General features: G+C 46.4%; 1 protein-coding gene across 32 annotated transcripts in view; it reads right to left on the bottom strand.

The window, feature by feature from the left end:
* The window catches only part of trol (terribly reduced optic lobes), a 100,681-nt gene that overhangs the window by 21,440 nt on the left and 55,076 nt on the right, over positions 1-24,165 (bottom strand). For 7 of the 32 annotated variants that reach the window (XM_015186839.2, XM_015186860.2, XM_015186844.2 and 4 more), the window contains 21 exons: positions 15,246-15,356; positions 14,769-14,891; positions 13,957-14,091; positions 12,718-13,197; positions 12,127-12,305; positions 11,361-11,454; positions 10,572-10,745; positions 10,255-10,404; positions 9,952-10,084; positions 9,670-9,755; positions 9,355-9,474; positions 8,761-8,919; positions 8,159-8,428; positions 5,992-6,219; positions 5,625-5,870; positions 5,295-5,366; positions 5,116-5,130; positions 4,680-4,813; positions 4,522-4,615; positions 3,802-4,188; positions 65-2,295 (listed from right to left, as the gene is read on the bottom strand). In XM_015186839.2, coding sequence (XP_015042325.2) covers positions 65-2,295; positions 3,802-4,188; positions 4,522-4,615; positions 4,680-4,813; positions 5,116-5,130; positions 5,295-5,366; positions 5,625-5,870; positions 5,992-6,219; positions 8,159-8,428; positions 8,761-8,919; positions 9,355-9,474; positions 9,670-9,755; positions 9,952-10,084; positions 10,255-10,404; positions 10,572-10,745; positions 11,361-11,454; positions 12,127-12,305; positions 12,718-13,197; positions 13,957-14,091; positions 14,769-14,891; positions 15,246-15,356 — 5,621 coding nt within the window. Of the gene's footprint in view, positions 1-64; positions 2,296-3,801; positions 4,189-4,521; positions 4,616-4,679; positions 4,814-5,115; positions 5,131-5,294; positions 5,367-5,624; positions 5,871-5,991; positions 6,220-8,158; positions 8,429-8,760; positions 8,920-9,354; positions 9,475-9,669; positions 9,756-9,951; positions 10,085-10,254; positions 10,405-10,571; positions 10,746-11,360; positions 11,455-12,126; positions 12,306-12,717; positions 13,198-13,956; positions 14,092-14,297; positions 14,412-14,502; positions 14,635-14,768; positions 14,892-15,245; positions 15,357-24,165 lie in introns of all 32 variants that reach the window. The other 25 variants (XM_015186840.2, XM_033383288.1, XM_015186853.2 and 22 more) reach the window with 22 other exon arrangements.

The raw sequence follows: 24,165 nt of genomic DNA on the forward strand, positions 1-24,165 counted from the left end.
TACGAAGGCGAGAGAAGCGTTTAATTATTGATACCGATCTTAGGGAGCGGAGGAATGCACTTACTATACAATCGCCGGACTCGGCATCGCATTGGGTCGAGTGCCCGTTGCATTCACATGGCTCGCAGAGACCCAGATAGAGGCCAGAGACGTCATCGCGCTTGTAGCCAGGGGCACAGGTCTCGCAGGAGAGTCCAATGTAGCCGGTGGGGCAGCGGCACTCCTCAACCTCGTATGCACGCTGTGTGCCCAGCGGTGTGGCGGTGGCCGTGTCTAGGGACACCTGCTTAAGAGCACCTTCCTTAGTGCTGGTCGTGTAAGTGGCCTTGATGTAGATGGCCGTGATGTTGCTGAGGGCCATCAGGGTGTGCTCGCGATTGGCGAACTGTCCGTCGCCGCGCTGCCAGGCACTTTCTTTGATCTCCACCGAGTACGAGCTGGCCGTCGTAGGGCTAACCGGGGATTTGCGGTAGTGGATGAGCAGTAGATCCTCGCCGCTCTTGATTACCACATCGGGGGCACTGTTGCGTGACATCTGGCCGCCTGGCAGGGGGCTGTAGCTGAGGGTGTAGCTCAACTTGCCACCGTACGAGACTAGTTTGTTGCCCAGAAAGACGGCCGGTAGGCTCCAGTAGAGTGTGTCCGCCCCGTGCTCCCCTTCGGCATTGAAGCTTAGCTCGGATCCGTAGGTGGCAATCTCCAGGCTCTGGGCCGTGGGACGTGTGTAGTCGCGCACCAGCTCGAAGCCATGGGGTGCCCGGGTGCGGCCGAAACTGCTGGTCACCTGATCACGGTTCCAGGTGGTGCTGCCGCATCCCACCTGGTGGCCGCTGCAGAAGCACTCGATGCAGCCAGTGTACGTGAACGAGTTCAAGTGGAAGCTATTGGGGGCACAGCTGTCGCAGTGCTCGCCGATGACGCGATCCTTGCAGTGGCAGCTGCCGTCGGCATATATGCTGTAGGTGCCGTCCACGTTGCACGACGACTCTGGGGTCTTGTGGCAGCTGCCGCCCGGGGCCAGGGGGTTGCCCTGGTAACCGGCGGCGCAGCTCTCGCATCGTTTGCCCGCGTAGCCCTCAAAGCAGTTGCAGAGCACTTCTCCGTCGGGACGGAGCTGGCAGCCGCTGGCAAAGTTGTTGCTGCCGCTCTGGGGACAGGGGCAGTCGCGGCAGGGGATTCCGCGCCGCGGGTCACCGTATGTGCCGGCGGGGCAGGGTTCGGGGGTGAAGGGCACACAGTGGCCCAGCCAGGCGCCTCCTGGCTGGCGCACATATCCGGGGGCACAGCTCTCACAGGAGTCGCCCACATAGCCGGGCGGGCATGTGCACTTCTCCACGAGGGAGGCGCTGCCCAGGCCCTGGTCGACGGTGCCGGCCGAGTCGAGGGAGATGTTGATCAGGTCCACCTCGCGGGCGACGCTATCCAGGTAGCCCAGGCGGATGAGGATGTTGTCGACGTTGGCTAGAATCATCATGATCTCCTCGCGGGTGGCCTTGCGCCCGTCAGGCTTTTGCCAGCCACCTGGGAGCAGGGGCACACTCACCTTGTTGTTCTGCCCCGGCAGAGTGCGCACGCGGTGGGTGAGGGTGAATCGGTTGCCGGTGATGATCACATCTGGGCCGGACACTGGTCGTCCGCTGCCCATGTAGCTGACCTCGTAGCGCAGATTGCCGCCGTAGGACTTGAGCTGGCTCCCCATGTAGTCGCTGGGCAGCGCCAGATAGGGGGTCTCCCGACCGCCATAGTGGACGTTCGAGGCACGGAACTGGACGCCATGGTGGAGGGTGAGCAGGTCCTGGCCGCTGGTTGCCTCATTGATCACGATCTGGCGATAGGGACTGAGCTCCACGCTGACCACGCGATGCGACAGGATCGGCGGCTGGATGGCGTAAGAGAAGAGATTGGCGCTCTCGCAGGTGCTGGCCACCCCGAAGCAGAAGCACTTGATGCACTCCTCCTCGGAGCGTGCAAGCATGTTGAAGAACCCGGCCTCGCAGAACTGATTCCTATTCGGTGTGACCGTCACAATTGTGTCTGGAGTGACAAAGTGCGTGCCGCGGGAGTTGATGATCTCACAGGAGTAGGCACCGCTGTCCTGCACCTGCATGTCCGGGCAGTGGAGGGTGCCAGTGCCAGCGAAGCTCTTTGATTCGCATTTCTCGGGCACATGGCCCCAGTTGAGGCGCCACACGATTGTCGGTATGGGTGTTCCGGTGGCAACGCATGTCAGATCGAGGGACTCGCCCTCGAGCAGACCCTTCACTGGTGGCGGAGGACGAATGGGCACGGGTTCCACTGCGAGAGAGTGTGAAGATAAATTATTATAATACAATCATTCGAATGAGTCTGTGAAGTTTTGCGAGGGTCTTCAGTCAATAGATTGTCCGTCAGCTTTCCCTTCAAGAAAGTGCAAGGATTGTAGAGAATTCTTCGGATGCATAGAGTGATCCAAGGATGATCGACACAGATCCTACTTCTATCACCTGTGCCAAACTTTTTTGTTCGCATTATTTAGCAATCTTTTTCGTTTAAAATTGTACAAAATAATGAATTAAAATTACGTCTTTTAAAATAAGCCGATCGTGCAGAAAATTTATTTATTTATCGGATAAAATGATTTGTCTTTTGAAAGCCGCTATGAAAAAGCTCTTAAAAAAGCAGGAAGCTGAAAAGCTATTTCTGTATGTATTCATATTCAGTAGATCATCATAGCTCGTGTCTATTTACACATTTCCATATATTATGCACATAATTCATGTATGTTGTGTTATTTATTTGTCTGCTTGTTTTGTTACATCTTTTGTTATTTGTTGTTTTATTCGCCACACACACCGAATCGGCTTTCCGCTAAATTGTTATTCGGAGCATTAAATATGTTAATTAAATATTGTAAGGAATGTGTGAATGAGTGTAATAATGATGTCCTCCCACGTCATTAAAATCAGATGAAAATAGGAACAAGTGTAGAGAAGTGCAAAAGAATTTCAATAAGTGTAGGATTATGGGGGCGCTACGGCTGCCATTCAGTTGGCTTGGTTTAGAGGCCCAAGCGTCTTTTGCTGGGCATCCACGACCAGTTAATCGCCTTAGTATGGCCGCCCCCCTTCCTTCCACAGAGGCTGCTACAGCAGCCACCAGCAAGCAATGGGCCAGTTTCAAGCGAGAAACTTGAACATATTCCGGGGCCAATGCAGCGCAGCCCGCAGTGTGTGAAGAGTGTCTAAATTAGGCGCAAGAAGTGCTGTTCACGGTACTCCGGCGATAGGGTCACCCAGTGGACGAGCCCGAAGCAGGCATCCAACTCCTGGTTGGTGCACAGGTTGTCGATCACAGCCGTGTCTCCAGATCATTGACCGTCAGCTGCGTTAGCTGCTCGGTGCCCACTAGGGGCAGGAAGTAGTTGCGGATCATCAACAGCAACTTGTGGCAGACATACTCCTTCGCCGGCAATTCTTCACTTGAAGGAATTGCTCGAAGGGTGACCTTTTGCATCTCCATTTTGGTATGTTTGATTTGCCGGAATTTTAACTTGTTTTTTTCAGGCGTTTTCTCCGAAAACACAGCCAATGCCAGTTGGAAAAGCGAGTCTTTGATCAGTTTCATTTACAGATGCAAGTCCATGTAAATTTGTTGCACCAAGTCTTTGTCTTTAAGTAGTGTTCTATAAGGCACCGAAATGCGTGTGGGTATGTTGGAAAAGGTATATTCAATGGGTGAATCCATATTGGATTATCAAACGAATAAGTCTATGTCAGTCTTCAGTCATTAGATCGTTTCTCAATGGGGTTATGGGATACTTACTGCAGCCGACCTCATCACTGCCATCGGAACAGTCGGAAACCTCGTCGCACTGGAAGCTCTTCGGTATGCAGTGGCCGCTACGGCACTGGAACTCGCTAAAACGGCAAGGGGCACCGCTGGGCTCGGGATCGCAAGAGGCCTCATCGGAGTTGTCGCCACAGTCGTTCTCGCCATCACAGCGCCAGGTGCGGTCCACGCACTTGGAGTTGTTGCAGAGGAACTGATTCGGCTGGCACTTGCGTCCGTGGCTGCAGCTGTGCTCATCCGATCCGTCCGAGCAGTGCGGAATGCCGTCGCAGATGTTACTCTTGTCGATGCAGTCGCCGTTCATGCACGTGGCCTGGTACTGGCTGCAGGCTGTGCTCGGACGGGCACCCAAGTCATTATCTGTCGGGATGAGAACAGGGATATAGTGAGTAGTGCTAGAGCTTAGGGAAGGACGTGGGCCTACTGGCTTACCAGGCCCAGAGCCATGCGGCATAGGGATTGGATGGGAGAGAGAGAGAAGAGTTAGTTAGCATTTATTCCCCCAAGGGGCACAAAAGCCTACCTAGACCGAAGAACTCGAGGTCAATGTGCGGCACGGTGCCATACCGAATGCGACTCGACTTGAGCTCCTCGTACTTGTGCTCGCCCCAGGCTGCATGCGTAATTGAACGTGATTGATTGATTGTAGGACCCGCCCGTAAGAGTTATATCCCCCCACTAAAAGATACTTACAGCGTTCGACGGTGAGATGAACGGTGACCTGCTGTCCCTGCTGGTAGCTGGGATAGCCGACAGCCTCGCACACATAGGTGCCAGAGTCCTCCAGCTGGTAAAAAAGAAAGTGGAGATGAGGCTTACGATCTCTTCTAGAATAAGGATTAGGGACTTACGCGTATATTGGGTATCTCCAGGCGTCCGCTCCGGTCGGTGAAGCCTGGGGGCAGTGGCTGGCCGCCGGGTCGCGTCCAACGGACCTTGGCGCGGAATGGTCCTTCGTCACGGCAACGGAATATCACCTCGCGACCTACACACGAGATATACACAGCAGAGAGAGAGAGTTAGAATGATCTGGAATCTAGGGAGGGGGGAAATACGTGCAAGGGTTAAAAGGATTTAACAAAGGTTTCAGGCTGGATAGTTCAGTGGTTCAATTTCGACTCAATGTACAACTCCTTTTCTCGAGCCAATGGTTCGTGCCGGGTGGTGCTGGTGTTTGTGTTGGTGTTGGGCTGCAGTACCGTGTGCGGATCGATGTCTATTACATATATTGTACGTATACATAGATGCATATAGAGTGAGAGAGTACGAGTAGTTAGGCCGACTTACCCTCCCTAATATATCCTGCGGGTTTTGTTTTACATATTATGGGTTATGGTCATTTTTGGTTGTGGGTTAAGCATTTTAAAAGTTATAGTAATGGTAGAACATTATGTAGATTCGAAGAAACGTAAAGAACATAGAACGGCAAAACAATGGTTTGATTGATGGCAACGGCAGATACTTACGCTCCTTGATGATCTGGCTATCGGGATAGGTCTTGAGATTCAATTGACTGGTGGTGCGGCCTGGCTCGTTGGCTGCGGATTCAAGAGATTCAAATGTTAGTTCTTTGAGAGAATGATATTTGGACACAAGTTTTAGTTGATGTTAGCGAGGATCAATGATCACACAGATGATAGGTAGAAGATTCATAAGTATGATTAGATGCGATAGCCATAGCCTTTAGCTTTTCTCAGTTAGTATCTACGTTTGGAGGTGTGAGACGACAGTTGATGTCCTTCGGGGCGTTTCAGTGGTACGGTTCTTTGGTTCTTTTCGGGTCGCTGGCGACTTACGCTCAATCTCGTTGCTGATCAGACCACAGTCCGCCTCATCGCTGCTGTCGTACGGACAGTCGACCAGCCCATTGCATCGCAGTCCCAAGGCAATGCACGGCCCATTCTCGCACCGAAATAAGGTCGCCGGACAGATGATCCGTAGTGGGGGGCTGCTCGTGGTCGATGGACTGACTGTTGTGGTGCTGGTGCTAGCGGCGCTAGTGGCACTTGTGTCAGCTGTTGTATCGGCCTCATGATGACGACCTTATGATGGCAATATGCGAGCGTAGTAGGCACATGATGTTGATTGATGTGATCGGGGTGATTGGAGGGAGGAGGTCTCTCGCCCCAGATGGATTTGGTGAGATGGGTGGTGGATACTTACCGCAATTCTGCTCGTCGGAACTGTCCTGGCAGTCGGTCTTGCCGTTGCATCGCACCGTGGCGCTCACGCACTGGCCGTTGTTGCAACGGAATTGGCTCGGCAGGCACTCTAGGGAGCCGCCGCACTCCAGCTCATCGGAACCATCGCGGCACTGTGGTATGCCATCGCAGGTGGACGAATAAGGCACACAGTCGCCGTTATGGCAACGGAATTGATTGGAGGCACAGCCTGTTTTGGGTGGCAGGGGTAAAGATATACGATAATTAGTTGTGGGTACAAGTTTAGACAGGGGGTAAACTGCTGAAACGTCTGGCTAACATCTGGAGGAGTAACCAAAAAGTAATATGTATCTCAAGAGTGCATACACATGTTTGGAAGCATGCCAAAAGCGGGGGTCTTAAAGCGAACTTAAACGGAAATCATAAGACATAAGAAATAAGAAATAAGAAATAAGAGACTTAAAAGTACATCTAAAGGACGCAGAATATACCTCTAAAACTACTTTTTTTAGAAAATCAAAAACAATAGAAAGCTCTTTATTAACCAATGCAATTCTGTTCATCGGAAAAGTCTTTGCAGTCGTAGTAGCCATCGCAGTGCTGTGTCGCGTTTATGCAGAACTGTCGATCGAAACACAAGAACTCATGATCCTTGCATTCAGTACCTGTGTGTGGCTTGTGGTGCATCGTAGTTGTGGTCATGTGGTTGAGTGGTTTTATGGTGCAGCAAAATCAAAATGGCATCACACACACACAATGAGAGAAATCAAGGATCAAAGCATAATAATTGAGAATATAGAAGAGAGTGACAGTAAAAATGAAAGTGAGAGTAAACGTGAGAAAAATGTAGAGAGACGGAAAAGAGAAAACACACAGCAGAGATTAGCAAATGAAAAATACGATTATACATCGGATATCAAGATGCCTCCTGGTGCAGAAGCCGAACATGTGATTACAGATACAGATACGGATACAGATACTGTGCTCAAATAAATCAAAATTAATACAGAGATCAGGTTCCCGGCCAAGAATCCTTCGCGTCGCCTAACTTAATAATATTTTTCTATATAATATTGATAGCTTCCCAGCAAACCAAATGCTCAAAAATGATATCGCACACGAGTCAAGTGCGAGACTTAACCCGACAAAACACTTGAATTTGAAGCCGCAAATTATGGAAATATGATTTTCATATCGTTTAGCTTGTGGCTGTGAAATTATCATTTATGATAGTTCGCAAACGGATCGCTTGCGATCGTTTTGACCAGAGTATCATCCCTATGTACTTTATGGCCCTGAACACTAATCAAAGGTCAGATTTGCTACATCGCGTCAGGTTCTAACCTCAAAAAGCAATATGGTCAAAATATTCTGGAAACTTATTTTAAGAATTCATCGGATTTGCTTGAAACTCGTTTCCCGGGGGTCGCTGATTACAAATTTGAAGTCAGTTTTCCTGTTTCGGGATGTATCGAGTTATTTATTTTCTTCAAAAGGGGAGAGATATGGATGTAGCAAGGTCGGAGAGTTATAAGTTTTAAGTTAACCCAGCCATATTAGATCCGCCGTTTTGAATTTTTTTTAAATGACTTCAAATTCGTAATTATTGACCCCGAAAACCTTCTAGTGAATATGAGGAATTTTTCAAATAATTTTTCAAATAATTTTTCACCATATTTCGAGCATTTTAGTTTTTTCAGGTTTCACAGCTTGGACTCGTGTGCAGGGCCCTAAAATACTTAAGGATAGGATACTCTAGTCAATCGCGCAGGACACTTCTTTTTTTATGTGGGGCTGTATAATGATTCGAGACTACTCAAGGAATTTGACTGAATTCTGATATTCCAAATGAAGCATTTTTTTGAAGCATTATTTTTTTTTTTTGTGGGAAGCATGCTCTGGTATTCATGATCGTATTTGCTTGATTTATACTATCAGTAATCGTTTTGCAAGAAGTTAGATTATACGATAATCCATTAGTGATGGACAGGAGACAGGCATGCATCTTTATACCCATCCCTAGATGATCTGATCCATTTCCTGCTTAAAACTAAACCAAGATTGAGAGATGTTATAGATGCGATAGATCACCACTCAAACCAAATGAGATACTATGTGGTGAGACATTGGACGCTTTGACAGACACATGAGGAGAGAGGATAACTTACAGTTGGCTTCGTCGAAACCATCCTCGCAATGACGGCGACGATCGCAGCGCTCATTTTCCGAGAAGCACCTGCCGCTAGGGCATGTATGCTGCGGACAGGGCAAGATCGGGTAGTGGCTCGATGGTGGTGGTATGGAATGGTGGCAGCCATGCTCGTCCCTGCCATCGCTGCAGTCGGACACACCGTTGCAGCGTATGGAGTGATTGAAGCACGAATCGTCGCAGAAGAACTGATCCGAACTGCAATCGGCGGCGGTTAGTCGTGTGGTGGCTATGAAGCGCAAGGCAGAGGCAGGCCATGCATTTTGATGGTGTTGTGGAATGTGGTGTATGTTGTATTTTGTGGTGTTTTGAGGTGGTTTTTGGTTGAATATTATTTAAGAATAAAGAGAGAGACAAGAAAGCAGAATGAGCAGGATGTTTCTTCTATTAATAATTATATTTAATACTTATTCTTATTATCCTATCATTACACTATGTATTATATACAAACCTGATCCATTGTGGAAGATCTTACAAACTATATAAAGATATATATACAAACTATGGCATAATGAAGGGTCTGGGAGGTGTGTGTGTGTGTGTGTTAGAGACTTTGGTTACCATTTCCAATACAATTGACGGGAAACTCGTCCGACCCATCCCGACAATCCTTCCGATTGTCGCAGTACTGCCTGCGATCAATGCACTCGAAATTCGCACACTGCCATTGCAGAGGCTGGCAGGATTTGGATATGGGCAAGCCCGCAGCGCTTCTTACATCTTTTTTTAGTGTTGGTAGTTGGTGTGTTGGTTGGTGAGTGTTGGTGAATGTGTGTTGTTGTTGGTGGTGGGTTGAACATGGTAGTTGATGTGTTGGATAACGGAATAATGGAACGATAAGAATATCAAAAGATGAACGAAACGTATCAGAGAAATTTTTTTCACTTATGAGTTTTTTTAGCGGGTGGATAGCAAAAGTCTGAAGTGAAGGTCCAACAGCAGTAGCAAGGAAAAATGGCTTGAAAAAGGCCAAAAGCCTTTTAGTACTTGAAAATTCGCTTTAGATATATTTGTTAAGTCTTTGAGTAGGATCTAGTACCGCTCTTTATCTTTGAAAAGTTCAAAGAGAAGCGAAAAATTATAGACGAGAAAGAGAGTGGAGGACAATGAGAGAAGAAGGACTTGAAAAGTTGTTTCATCTTTTTATTTCGTTACCCGTAGGACAATCTCGTTCGTCACGGCCATCGCTACAATCCCGCTTTCCATCACAGCGGATCCTCCGATTGACGCAAGTACCATTGCAGGCCATCGTATGCCATGGGCAGGCGACCCTCGCTTGAAGTCACAGCAATACAAAAATAACATTACGATCACGGGACCAAATCAGAGGCAAAGGCAAAACTTGAAACCCCAACGAAATATACAGAATCTACGGAATCTATCTACTCGTACAATTACTTGGAAGTGCAGTGGAAAGTGCTGCCCGGATGTGCAGTGGTAGGGGGATGGAATGTGTTGTTCATGTCTTACCGCAGTGGCGCTCATCACTGGCATCGGTGCAGTCAGCGTGGCCATTGCATCGCTGATTATCGGCAATGCACTCGCCAGTGTTGCAGCTGATCGATGCCAGGGTATTGATAATTATCGTTTATCGGATGAAGGTGAGTGTGATGGGGTGTTGTGTTTTGTGCGTGTGTGTTTGTGGGACCCATTACATGGAAGAGTAAAGAAATAGTAAATGTTATCCTTCGTCGCTGAAGGGGTTGGGGATTGGGGCTGTGCAAGGGATGGGGATGGGAGGACAAGTCTTACAGATATGCATCGTCGCGGCAAAAAGTACAGTTGCGCTCATCGCTGCCATCGTTGCAGTTGGCAATGCCGTTGCACAGCTGATCGCGTGGCATGCAATACTCGTCACATTCGAACTCGTTCTCTAGACAATGCTCTGTGGATGATGATGGTATATGGTATATGACTGATACTGTAGATGATATGTTGTTTGTTTTCATGAGTGTTAGCTGTTTAGTTTTTTTTTAATTTTCAGGCTTGTGTTGCACCTGTAGCACCATACTGAGAGAGATTCTCTCTCGATTTTTTATGGAGGTTTGCTTTTACCTGTGAAGGCCGGGCAATCGAGCTCATCCGTCTCGTCGCCACAGTCCGTATAGCCATCGCACTTCTTCTCTAACGGCAGACACTGACCCAAGTCACATTCAAACTCAAGGATATCACATTCATTCAATGGATTGTTGTCCGGGTCTGTGTCTGTTTTTGTGCGAGTATTTTTTTGTGTTTTGTATGTTTTGAGTTTCGATAAAAGATAAAAAATATAAAAGAGAGATATGTTATGCAAAGTTTGGAGTGTCAGAACGCCGTCGGGATAGGCTCAGAGTAAGTGGGTATGGATAAGCTAATGGATCAGTGGGTTCTACCGTAGTCGACGTCCTCGTAATTGAACAGACAGTTGTACTCGTCGGCACCGTCGGCACAGTCGGTGATGCCGTTGCAGCGCTTATACCCCGATATGCAGCTACCATCGCCGCACTGGTACTGAAAGCTCAGGCACTCGACGCCCAGGCGGGTCTTATTGAACTTGTCCTGGAAGTCTGTGGTCCGAAGGGGGTTCGTTGTTGTGTTTTTTTGTGATGGTTGTGATGATGATGGTGTGTTGCAGTAGATATCAGATATCAGTATCAAGATCGAGTTGGGTGGCAGAGTATCAGCAGGAGCAGGAATATCAGGATTGTCAGAGTTTTTTTTTTGCAGAGAACAGGATAGATATACGTATATATATATATTTACACAGGACACAGGATAGTAAGGAGAGCGTGTACAGCGCGTAAGAGATGTGTGAAAAGAGATAAAAACAGAAAGTAAAGTTAGAAAACCAAAGTTCGATACTTTGTGAAAGGTTTTGACAGGAATAGAAATAGGAATGGGAATAGGAATATAGATAGGGGTAGGTAGGTATATGGGTCTAGGGGTGAGTGCATCTAGCGTGTTAGTAAAATCAACCAATTAGCTAAAGGCTACTTAAACTTCCAGATTATATTTATATTCAATCAACAAGAATCGTGGGATTAGAATGGGTCTCTCACAATTTCATTTTTGAATGAAAATTAGACTTTTGTGGATGTTGTGTGAAGAGAGTGAAATAGTGGGGGCATAGAAGTGTGATAGAAACAGAGAGAGACTGAAAAATGATGAGAGATTGTACTTACGGCATGCACTCTCATCGCTGCCATCGTGGCACTGAGATTTGCCATCGCAGACCTGCGTCTTGGGTATGCAACCGCCGCCGCGTTGACACTTGTACTGTGTTGCATGGAAAAATGAATGAGTATGTGTATGATGGTATGCAATGTGTATGTGTCTGTGTGCTTGTGCTTTTGTGTGTGGTACAGTGCGTGTCAGTACTATAGGATGGTGTAGAGTATCAAGTGGTACGAGCAAGCACTCAAACTCAAAATTCAGCCATCGATTGAAATTAATTATCGATTGGAATTGAATTTAGCCATCGATTGGCATTGAACGCTTGGCGTGAATCAACGCCTTCATATGAAGTCAAAATTGTGAGTGATCGATGTGATTTTTCGATTGTTTTTAGTTATCGATTGAAGTCAATCATCAATTCGAATGATTTTGAATATATTGATGTCATTTATCGATTTCAGTAGTTTTTAGATTGTAATTAGTTATCGATTTAAGTCATTGATTGGAATAAAGTATCTCCTGCAAATGGGGTTAGGTAAGATAAGGTAAGGTAATTCTACCTTTAATCAGGATAAATGACTGGAAGTGTTCAGTGTCTTCTAATCGATTTAGTTTTCAATTAAAATCTAAGGCAGTGTGTTATCGCTTGGAGTAGCAATTGGTCTTCTGCAATATAATTGATTCAATGGAATAAAAAAAGCACTGTATTAGGGATTTGTGTGAATAGATGGATTGGGATAGATGGCTCTACGGATTGAGGTGGCTGTGGCTCACCTTGTCGCTGCTGCAGTTGCACAGAACGTAATCCTCGTCTTCGTGATGGCCACAGTCCGCGATGCCGTCGCAGACGCTCTCAATCGGTATGCAATCGTGATTGTGGCACGCGAATTCGATGTTTTCGAGGCAATTGCTTGCCCCTAATGATGGCGATGACGATGATGATGATGAGTAGGCTAAATGTAATTGTTGTTTTTTTTTTGTGGTGGTTTGGTGGTGGTGTTGATGTATGGGTGACACAACAAGGTATATAATCATGGCAAAAATAATTTAACAAGCCAGAACGAGACCGAGAGAGAGAGAGAGAGAGAGAGAATGAGAGGTGGTTGAAAAAAAGATAGCGAGTGTGAGTGGCAGTGGAAAAAGAAAGAACGATGTATGACGGATATCAATTATAAAAAAATATATAAATTAAAAGCTAAAGTAGGTTTCAATGTTTCAAACATGGCATGCACTTCTTTGGTTAATCGGGTAACCGTTTACCCCTGTCTTCCGTATTCCTCGATACACGTTTACGCGCTACCCTTCACCGATGCCCCAGAAAGTATGCTACATCCACAGAAACTACATCTATAGGAAGACACCTACTCGCTATCGTTGTTGCTGTTGAGGAGGTAGTTGTTATTGGGTTAGTGGTGGTGGCAGTGGCAGTGGCAGTAGCAGTGGGTGACGTTGGTCGTATCGTTACTCCTCCTCTTGGTCCTCCCTCAGTTGTGCGCCGCTCCAGCGAATCGGGGGAGAAGTCCCACGGCGACCGTGTGGTGACTCTGATCGTTGGCGGCCTCCGCGTCTTGGGTGGCGGCTGGTAACGCTCACAGTCCGCCTCGTCGCTCATGTCGTTGCAGTGGTAGTACCCATCGCATCGAAGGTGCAGCGGTATGCACACGTCCGTATTGACGCAGTGGAACTGATTGGAGGCGCACTTGTTCTGGGGATCAGGCTTGTTGTACCTACCCACCGGGAGGTACTCTAGCTCAGGCAAAACCACTTCGTTATCCCAACCCTTGGGCGTTGGTCGATGGTGGTCGATGGCGATGCCTATCCCGCCAACGTCCTCGTTGGAGAGGTCTGTCCACACATTTCAGGGTTAGCCGCATGCATCGGCCGCAGTGATGGATTTGTTATGGGTTATGTGGGAAGGAACAGGGGATGGGAGAGACAACCGCATGCAGACCGTGAGTATTTCAGGGGTTTTCAGGGGAGACATGCAAGAATATTTTATTGTAGTTGTTGTTGCGAGCCAATGATGACGTTGTTTGTTGTTGCAGTTGTTTCAGTTGCATTCGAGTTTGAGGTTTTGGTCCAATACAGGGTTGGCGTGCGATTAATCGATTAATTTTGTAGAATTTTTGTATACATTCGATAACCATAACCGAGAGGGGTTTCGTTGGGGAAGGGCCGGGGGAAGAGAAATAAAATGTTTGGTGTTAGAATTGCAAAAATCAAAGAGAGACACGATAGAGAGATTTCTCTCGCTTTAGACACACTTATCACTTATCGCATACAGCACGTAAAGCAAGCGATAGTTTCCGATAATGATTGGCTATCATTGAGAAGCGTAGAAGTATGAAACGTGGGAAAAGAGTGGAGAGTAGAGAGGTGCACACAAAGAACAAGAAAAACAGAGAAACGAATCACCATCACCAAGGATTTTAGTTACCCAAAAGAAGGAGCAGAGGGAGCAGAAGGAGTAGCAAAAGCGAAACAGACATAGACAGAGAGAGCTCGATAAATAAACGCTTATCGTTTCTCGATAAATACACACACAAAGGCGCAGAGCCACAGAAACAAACAGAAAAGGAATCGAATCGGACTCCCCGGACTTACCACAGCCGATCTCGTCTGTGTAATCGTTGCAATCGTATATGTTATCGCACACCTGACGCATCGGTATGCACTCACCAGTGCCGCATCGGAACTCATCGAACCGACACTGCTCATCGTCATCGACTCCAAAGCCACCTGCACGACGATCGAAAAGCACTCGTGTTCTTTCTTTTTCTTTCTTTTTTATTTGTGTCAGTGTGAAGTGAGGTGTGCGCGGTGAGTGATTGGAAGATTGAATGGGCAGCAAGGGGGAGAGGGGCATAGAGACGTTTACACTTACCTCCTTTCAGTCGCCGCAAGAGCCCCCGAGCAACACATTTGTTTTTTCTACAGATACTCACCCTCGCAGTAGCGCTCATCGGATATGTCCTCGGGACAATCGATGTTGCCATTGCAGAGCAGCTCCTTGGCAATGCAGGTACCATCATCGCACTGCCATTTGTCATACAGACAGGCTGCGTCCAAAAGGGGAGAGTGAGAGAGAAAGAGAAAGAGTGGGGGACTTGAGCGGGGAGTGTGTGTGGTATTAGGGGGGCGAACACCTACGACAGCCCTCCTCATCGGAACGATCATGCGGGCAATCGGCGCGACCATCGCATCGATGAACAATTGAAATGCAGCTCAGATCCCGGCAGGTGAACTTTCCCTTGGGGCAGGTATACCGCAGCTTGGGCACAACTACTCCAAGCGGGGCGGGGCAGCATGGAGACAAAGATTGGGGTGGACAAAGGTGAATGGCAGAGTTGATGGTAGATGATGACTGGATGCTTGGATGATTAGATGATTCGATGATTCGATCACTGGCTACTTACTTCCGTCGCAGTGCTCTTCGTCGTCGCCGTCGCTGCAATCGGGCTGGCCGTCGCACTGTTGGCTGACGCTGATGCAGCGCGTGCCGTCGCGGCACTGGTACTCCATGCCACTGCAGGCGGCGGCTATGGTTAGTTGTTGGTTGTTGTTGTTGGTTTTGGTTTTGGTTTTGGTGAAGCAGGTTGTTAGTATATCGATATGGTTGTTGCAGTTATTGGTGGGGTAGGGGGCAAGCAAACACGGAGAGAGAAAGAGAGAGATAGGTTAGAGAGATGATTTTGGTTAGTATTCTGCGTGTTTGTCCACAAAAGAAGGACACCCTCGGCTTACAGCTAAAAGGTGTCTTAGCCTAAGGTTTGATCGATTTTTGATCGGATATTAGCACTAGATACAGGTGTTTCTACAGATCATAAGAGTAGCTACACTTGGGGGGCAGCGGCAGACCCCAGCAGGTGTCTCTCTGTTCGCTTAGTACTTACGGCACTCTTCGTTCTCATCATCGCCGTCGGGACAGTCCACGCGGTAGTCGCAGCGCTTTCCAGCATCAATGCAATGTCCACTGCGGCAACGGTACTCATTCGGCTGGCATTCTGCAATCAGAAGATAGGAAAAGAAGCCATAAATAAATCCGAAAATACAAGAGTTTGATCTGTGTCTGCAATTAGATGACAGCCGGATGCAGTTTAACAAGCACTTCCTTCCAGGAAAAAAGTCCTGCAAACCCCAAACCCCAAACCCCAAATCTCAAACCCAAACCAGAAGCAGAAGCAGTACCAGAACCAGACTCTCGGCTGACACTTCATTCAACTTGAAAGCAAAAGTTTGTTAGGTGTTTTTTCGGTGTTGTGTGATAGACAACCCCTTCCACACTCCAGTCAGAATGAAATGGTGTGGGGGCATGGGCATGGCCCAGCAGCAGCATCGTTAGCCGCAGTTTCCTGTGCATGTTTCCAGCCAGCCCCTTTTTGCCCTTTTTGCCCTTTTGAACCCTTTCCGCTGCCGCTTTCTCTTGCCTCTCTTTTCTCACTCGCATATTATTTCATACGGCAACAACAACAGGATGAAAAAATCAACAATTTAAGCAATTTTACAAATATTTTTAGATAATTTTTGTCGCCCTTTCGCCCGTCGAAAGTATGCGAGAAAATACTTTGTGACGCAACGCGGATTTGATTACAGAAAGTGCGAAGGAGACAGCAAAGGGGGAGGAGTAGAAGGGATGACAAAGAGCGTGGGGGCAGAGGGAGCCGCGAGCAGAGGGCTAATTAAAAGCAAAGAAAAGTTAAGCGAACATTATAGGTGGAAGGAGGAGGAGGCGGTAATCAGAGCACAGCTTAAAGCCAAAAGCCAATTTAAGAGCAAACAATTAGCAGGGACTATACACGTACAATATATTAAAATAAAAATGAAGAGACAAAATTCCCCCTGGATAAGAGGAGGATACGACTATCAGGACCTAATACCCATGACTCATTCCCATAGATCACACGAATTCTGAAGGACTACATTTTCTAAAAGAGATTGTGAGTGAGTGATCTGCTTTTTTGAACCTCCTGGGAAACTCCTGGGAAATGTAATACAGTGCGACACGTAAAACCAGTAACAATGGGGAATGCAGTAAAGTAGTCGGAGACTGCGCAAAATATTATCCTTAATCTGCGAAAGGATTATTATTAAAATGCATTCGAGAATGATCCAACAGTGCAGAATTAAGCAAGACTAGCGTTAAAAAATTTGTAAAAAGTCGGAAAACATACAAAAAACCATGAAACGGGCCGGCCTTGAACGAACTGCAAATACAGCGGCTTGTTCACAGTATTTTAAGTCTATACCTTCTCTTAAGATCACCTCCGTCACATACAGAAAATATTGCGTTCCGATGAGAGCATTAGATATGAAGATCACCTGTATATTGCTTATCATCTCGGATGAATTCTCAGAAGAATAAATATGATCTCGCTTTTGAGGGCACATTGAGCAGGCACATTTTGGAATTCCAATGAGGAAACCAGGAACAGCAATCAATAAATGTTACACAATACAAATTCAATTTAAGCTTTAGGGATGTTCTTCGGTGATAATAATCAGAGTTAAATAATGAAAAAACCATACAGAGATGAGGAAACATTTAAAAAGTAACAAAAACATGTTCAATGAGGTCGTCTCAGCACAGCTAGTACTTAGTATGGTCTCTTCATTTAAATTAGGTTGGTATATTTATTATCGTTTCTGAAATCAGATGAACAGATGCACGTTGGCTCTTGGCGGTGAATTGGAAATGCTGCATTGTTCCATACTTTCCAATGTATCACTGCATTCCATGCGAAACTTTATAAAAATATACATATGTACAAGCTTTAAGTTACAGAAGCTTTCTGCAATCTTTGAGAAACCATTCGGTTACTCTCTGAAATCGCAAGATCCCTAAATTAGAAAAGCGAATCCGTCCCATAATATACATATGTATAATAATATATATTAAACAGCATATCTTATGAAAATAAACATACATCTATAGAGCTTGTAACATTGTCTCTGGCTTTCGTGTAAATGAGTTTGGTTTGATGGGCGTTGAGGATGACTCCTAGGGGGCTGTGGCTGGGGCCATTGTCCTGCTCTAAATCAACAATTTGTCATCAGCAAAGGCCGTAGACCGACCATGGGCAGGCAATATTTGGGTGGCAGCTACCGAAACGCCTGTGTGCTGCAGTGCTGCAAACTTTTGGGGCCTCCACACAAATCGCCAAAGTTTTCTTTCTTTCAGCAATTTTCAACACGAAGGCGAGGAATTTCCGTGGCTACAATTTGACAATTTCATTGCGGACAGGCAAGCGGATAAACAGACAGACAGACAGTCAGACAGTCAGACAGAAGGACAGAAAGACCGACAGACAGACGGACAGACGGACATACGGGAGGAGTTGAAGGCGCCTCAAGTCAATTTGCAAACAAAGCGAACAAAGGCGAACAGGGCAAAGAAAGGGCAATAATATTTCTGTTATTTTTTGAGTGTTCCGGCTTATTGACATTAAAGATTCAAATAATGGCAGCCCATAGCTTGTTTGGGAGGGGGGCAGAAGGCAGTCCTGTCTGCAGCAAAAGGATTTCGGTTGCCAAACGGTCCAACTGTGTGGCAGGCAGGTGGCGCGAGAGGGGGCTCCAATTATGTATCCAGACGTGTGATCCTAATCCGTTTGATGCCGAATCCTTGGCCAAACAACAAATTATAATCGGCAAGACGAAGACACAGGGGGAGCAGGGTTATTTTTTCCCCTTTTGCTTTCCTTTGATTGAAAATTTGATGCTCCAGCGGTTGGGGCATCGGCATCCATCTCATTCGACCCACACCTGATGCTTCATTGATGCCATTTTTCATGGTATATACATATATGTACATACATATTTCTTGTATATACAAAACGGCTTTGAATAGTGCTGTCAATAATTAGAAGATATTGGATTCTAACATGAATGCTACGGCTAAATCAAGAGTCAAGAATTTTAAGACAAAGAATAACCAAAACTAAAGAATACTTTCTTATATTTATATACTGCCCTCTCCCTTGAAATAGTGTACTCTCTTTTCTCGATTCCATAGATGTGCGAGCTGATATGAGTATCCCATGAGATCCATGGGATATCCATTGAATAAAGATCCATGTTACCTTATCTGATCAAGCTGCGTAAATAAAAGGACTTCTGTTTACGCTGGTAGGTTCCCTCGGTTTCCGTTCAATCGGAATCCATCTCAAGTCATAAAAAATACTACTCTTTGATTCATGGCGTAACTGCGGGTACTTTCATTACCAAAGTTCTTTTGTTAAGTACTCTGATTGGGGTCTATTAGTCTGATTACTACGAACCGCCTGTTTCTTTTACAGTCCGTGTTCCCCATTCTTTCAGGGAATTCTTTAATTTTCTTCTCTGCTGAATGCCACTGGCTCCGTCTCTCTGGATTGTGGCACCTTCTTTTTAGTCTTTCTTCGATGGGTGTCAAATGGAATTTCCTCTATTCGCTTTTCCCTTGAAATGGGATCAGCATGGCATTGCATGGCTTCCGTCTGACCATTTTTTTCTCCTCTGCATTCTCTGCATTCTCTGCATCCTCTGCATCCTCTTGCTCTTGAACTTTAAGCCAGGAGCCGTAGCCGGAGTCTGGAGGCGTCCCCCGTCCCCCGTCTCCCGTCTCCCGTCCTTTCAGTCCTTAGGAAAATTCCAGCGCGGAAAAAAAGCGCCAGGAAAGGAGAAGACAGAGCGTAAATTCGAGTCGATAATTGATATGCGGGCACATGGAAAACGCAAAAGCGCCCAACAAGCCAAAAGCCGCAAACAAACAAGTTAAAAGGTGGCACAAGAATCGGGGGCAGATGAGGCTGGATGGCTGGATGGCTGGAGTACCGTCAGACAGCATCTGCCTCGCCTCCCTCTGACCCTCCTGTAATGTGGGGTTAAGCTAAATTTTCACTTTGCGGTGGCATCAAGTGTGCCACAAACCAAACAAGCAAGCAAAAAACAAAAATCGTCGGAAAATCCAGTTTGTGGAAGGAGGGGGAGTGGGGCACTGCTGCTGCTGCTGCTGCTGCTGATGCTGTTGCTGCGGCTGCGGCTGCGGCTGCCGCTGCTGCCTCTTGTCGCTTAAGAGCAATTTTCGCGGCAAGCAGATTGATAATAGAAAGTATCTTTGATTTGATTATTGCTCGTTAGCGTCTCATCATCGTAGCCATCGAATCATTAACTCGCTTTATGCTTCATGCAAAGTGCACAACACAGCGACGCCCTCCACTCGAGGGCAGGACATTTTTTGGAGGGCAGATGAGTCTTTGCTTTGTCTAGTTTAAAGCACTCCTTAAAGTCCTTGGAGTCCCTCCCGCAGTGAACGCTCGTTGCTGCTGCCCTGCAAAACTGTTATTGCCATAACCCCATGACCCCCCACCCGCCACCATTCTGGGGCTTTAATTAAGGCTTCGAGTGCTCAGAACTATCAGCGATAAGCCATTCGTTTCATTCGTTTTACGTCTATGACTAATCGATTTCCGTTCAACGATTCGACCGGTAGACTAATGGCTGAGGCATATCCTCCTACCGATGAGGATCTTTCCTGCCTCACATGTAATGAGTAATTGTCCCAGAAGGAGTGGGGCAGGAAGCCATATTCATGAATCGGATATTAGGCAGACAAGTTTGTCAATTTTCTGAATTATAGCATCTGCATAGTGTTCATTTAAGCCCATAGCCACTTTTGGAGGTATTTAAAGGGAATAGTAAATTCATGAGGTATTATACACAAGACATCCTTCAGTTCTTTTATGTTATTCATTCTGATGGCCTCTTGGAATGGGTACTTCATCTGTGAATGGTTCTGTCTCTTTCGAGATTGACTCGCATCCTGTTTGCTGCTGCTGCCATCGTTCATGATCATGTTCACTTGGTTATTAGCCTTCTCGCCCTGGCCATCCCTGGCCGCCCTCCCCAGCTTGATGCATGTCAAGTGGCAGGCGGGAGAGATACTCACTGGATGACTGAGACTCCCCGACTCAGATGGATGCCTGGCCTGATTGATAGCTTGATTCCTATTCATATTCATATTCATATTCAAATTCATATGCACTCGGCGTTCGGCGTTTGGCGTTTGGCGTTCGGCGTTCGGCGTTCGGCCTTTTTCGGCTATGCAAACAGCCAACGTCAAAATGGCAGCTTAACACGAAGCTCATGAATATGCACACACTCAAAACCTCATTCCACCGCCAATCTACCACTTTGGCTCTCTGCCCCGCCGATCCACAGCTCCCCCTGTGGCGCGTTATTTAATGAGTCATTAGCCATATAGGGGAGTGGTGGTGCTTCTGCTGCTTCTGCTTCTACTGGTGGCAGGGACAACGCAGCGGGGTCGTAAAGGTTGCCCCGAGTGTTTAGTTTTGGTTGCAGTTTGCTTAGCTCGCGATGCGCACCAGTCACACAGTCACAGAGGGAGGGGGCAGCAAAACCGTGTCAAACACCAGTGACAGTTGTCAGAGCATTGGAGAATGGGGATGGGCAGATGCACATGCTGCTGCTGCTGCTGCCACTGCCAGTGCTTCTGGTGCTGCTTCTGGTGGTGCTGCTGCAGGGGGCGACAATTATGTGGCGTCTGCAGTTTTAAGTGCGCCTTTGCATGTGCCTCTGTTTGCTGTAGCTCAAGCAGTGGCAGGCAAGCCTTTTACCTCTTTACCGCCAGTCGAAACACAGCCCTGCCACCCCTTTATTCCCCTGCTCTCCTCCTCCTTCGTCTTTGCGGTCTTCTTGCTCTTGGTCTTCTTCAATCTAGCCAACATTTCACTTACTCATTTCAGGCCGTAAACACACAATGAAAATGTCACATAAATAAGAGAAAACCACGAGTGAAAAACTTAGCAGACCGACTAATAAACACCCTTTACTCATGTTTCAAAATCCCCAAAATCCCTTGGATACCTTTGGACGAGCATCCATGATTTTGGTTTATTCAAGAGAAACTTTTACGTTTGTTAAGACTTTCTGCAGAACGGAATGGTCTTCGAATGATTTCGAAAAAAAAACTAGGAAAATTCTGAGGAAAATACCAGAAAAATACTAGAAGAATACAAAAATAAAAACAAAATAATTTTAATACATTTTTGCGCAAATTGATGGACCTAGCTTAGTACTTTGCAAGTATTAGCTTATTATTGTGTTATTTTATTGGACTCTACGTAGAATTAGTGTACATGCGTATGTATATATGTAAAGATGTGGCACAAATACCATGCAACCCATGGACACTTCTTGAGGAATACTGGGTGCCAAAAAATGAGGAGCAGAAAGTCGGATAAATGGCTGAGACATGGCTAATAGAAAGACATGGGCCATATCAGCGACAACTTGTTGGCCAAAAAACTCTTTGCGGGAAAAGGCTCCGTGTGTCTCTTCCCCGTGTAGTCTTTCTTCTGCTAAATCGATGAAATTGTTTGACGTTGGCATGTGTGCCCCTGCCATGCCCCTCGCAACTCTCCGCTGTGGCACTGCCACTGCCACTGCACCTGTCTGCGGGCTAAAGTTTGCCACTGATTTGTCGCATTCCATGCGCAATGTGACAAACGTTAATTTTTGTGGCTTGTTTTGCATAAACTTTTGCTTCTTTTGGTTTTTTTTATTATTGCTGTAAGACACACTTCAGAGAGGCAGAGGGACAGAGGGACAGAGAGAGGGTGGGTAGAGAGGGGTGAGGGGTGTGCAACATTTGCGTTGTCATTGCGTGCGTCGTCTTAGTTACTCTGGCAATTTATGGCAAATTAAATAAATTTATCATTTGTGGCCACAGAAGCGCCGCTGCCACAGCACAGCCGAAGGAAGAAGACACACTGCGCTGGCGGAGTACACGGAGAAGGAGACGCACAAATAGGGGCTGGACTTTAGGGGCAAGCAAAGGGGAAGGGAAAGGGGGAAACTGTTTTTCTTTTTTAATTTGCAGAAGTTTTCCACAGCCCAAGAGGGGAGAGAGAAGAGTGCCATTGCGGACTTTGGAAATGCTCTTTTTCGGGGAAGCCCAAAAGTATGCAACAAATTACGAAAGACTCCTTGGACGAACATAACTTTATTTTGGATCTTAGAAATCGTAGAAGGATGGTAAGATGGTTTTGAAGGTAAGGAGTTTTCTAAAAATAGCTAAAGATTAATAGAAAAGATACTAGAGGACTTATAGCCTATCAGCGATCACGAAAAATGTACGAAAATGTATTCATTTTAGGGTTCTCACAGGTTTGCGATCGAAGTCGGAGCCAGGACCAGCTGGAAATCCTAATCGAATGTTTGAATGCTCGAAAAAGAATCCAAAGCAGGAAGGATATGTATCTGTATATGGATATGAATCCAATACCGTTGGAATCCATATTCAATGAAGATCACAGATCACAGATTCATAAATGCAATGCATTCAAATGTTTGCTGCCCACTTGTTTGAATCCCCAATCTATACCCAAGGAATTTATGCCATATGGCAGTTCAAGCCCGCTTCTTATGAACCCAAGCGAACGGAGCACAAAACTCCAACAGGACTAAGTTGTTTCGTCTCTCTCTTTGCTCATTCCTTTGGCAGGTTGTTGGCGGTTGGTGGTTGTAGGTTGTACGTTGTAGGTTGTAGGTTGTAGGTTGTCGGTTGTCGGTTACCGGTTGTCGGTCTTCCAGTCTGGCTGCCGTTGCCGCCTCCCGTGGTAGTGGCTCCTCCTCCTTGTCCTCCCGAGTCGTCGTTTGGACAAAGTAAAAGTGTCAGCGCGTGCCAGGCACCAGAGGACTGACTGAGGACACAGGACCTGGGGACCAGGGAAAAGTCACAGGGAAACCAGCAAACGGAAACTGAAACCCGAAAAGCAGAGCCACCGACGAAAACCAAATTGCGGAGGCAGAGGCAGAGGCAAAGGCAAAGCCTAGATCCAAAAACGAATCGCAAGTTCTACTTCATTTTGTTTCCCCGTGTTCTGTAGCAAGTTTCTTAAATACTTTGGCGGTGTTGCATGCCGCAAAGAGAGGGAACGAAACCTCCGCAGCAACCAACAGCAGAAGGGAACAATTAATGAGGCTTGGCCGGTAAATTGGCCATACATTTGTATGAACAGCGGCGGTTCTTAACAGCCACAAAGATAGGGAGAGATATCGACGTACATACATATGATCCTTACATGTACAAAATCCTGAATATCAGAAGAAGAATCGCCATTATCTGAGATCTGCAAATGACGACATGAACACGAATGCATTTGAGGGAATTTCTGGGCCCAAAAAAGCAACGTTTAAACGAAGAGAACCGAATGAACCTGAAGGTAATGAGCATTTGTTGAGAGTTCGAGTGACTCGGATAAGCTTTGCTTTACAAAATGATTCATTTCCCATTGAACATCCATTTATCATTTATTCGAACTCATTTCGTAGGATTTCCGCTGGTTTCTTTCATATTTGTATAAATTAGTTTTGTTCTTTATTCATTCTGTGCTTATTCATTCTTTTGGACTCAAACTCGAACACTTTGTTCCAGCATTAACAGGCATACTATTCTTTTTTGTCAGTTTATTATTCTTTTTTCTACTGTCCGCAGCATTTCTACATATACAACATGTCGTATGCGTGATTCCTGTTGGTTTATGAGTTGTTGACTTTGACTGCATTTGGAGTGGCAGTGACAGTGGGATGTGGGAAGTGGGAGTGCCATTGGATTGGGAGCAGTGGCTGTGGGGATGTTGATGTTGATGTTGGGACTGAATGGCCGAATGAAAATGCATAAAATGCCTCTGTACTCGCAAATATTTAATAAAATTTATATATTTAACTTTCAAGTCTTGAAGTGGCTGCTGCCATTTCAGCAGTCGAGTCGTGGTCGTCCGACGGTCGCTATCTTATGATATATCGCTGAGC

This window comes from Drosophila pseudoobscura, chromosome X, assembly GCF_009870125.1.
Source record: "Drosophila pseudoobscura strain MV-25-SWS-2005 chromosome X, UCI_Dpse_MV25, whole genome shotgun sequence".
Taxonomy (NCBI): domain Eukaryota; kingdom Metazoa; phylum Arthropoda; class Insecta; order Diptera; family Drosophilidae; genus Drosophila; species Drosophila pseudoobscura.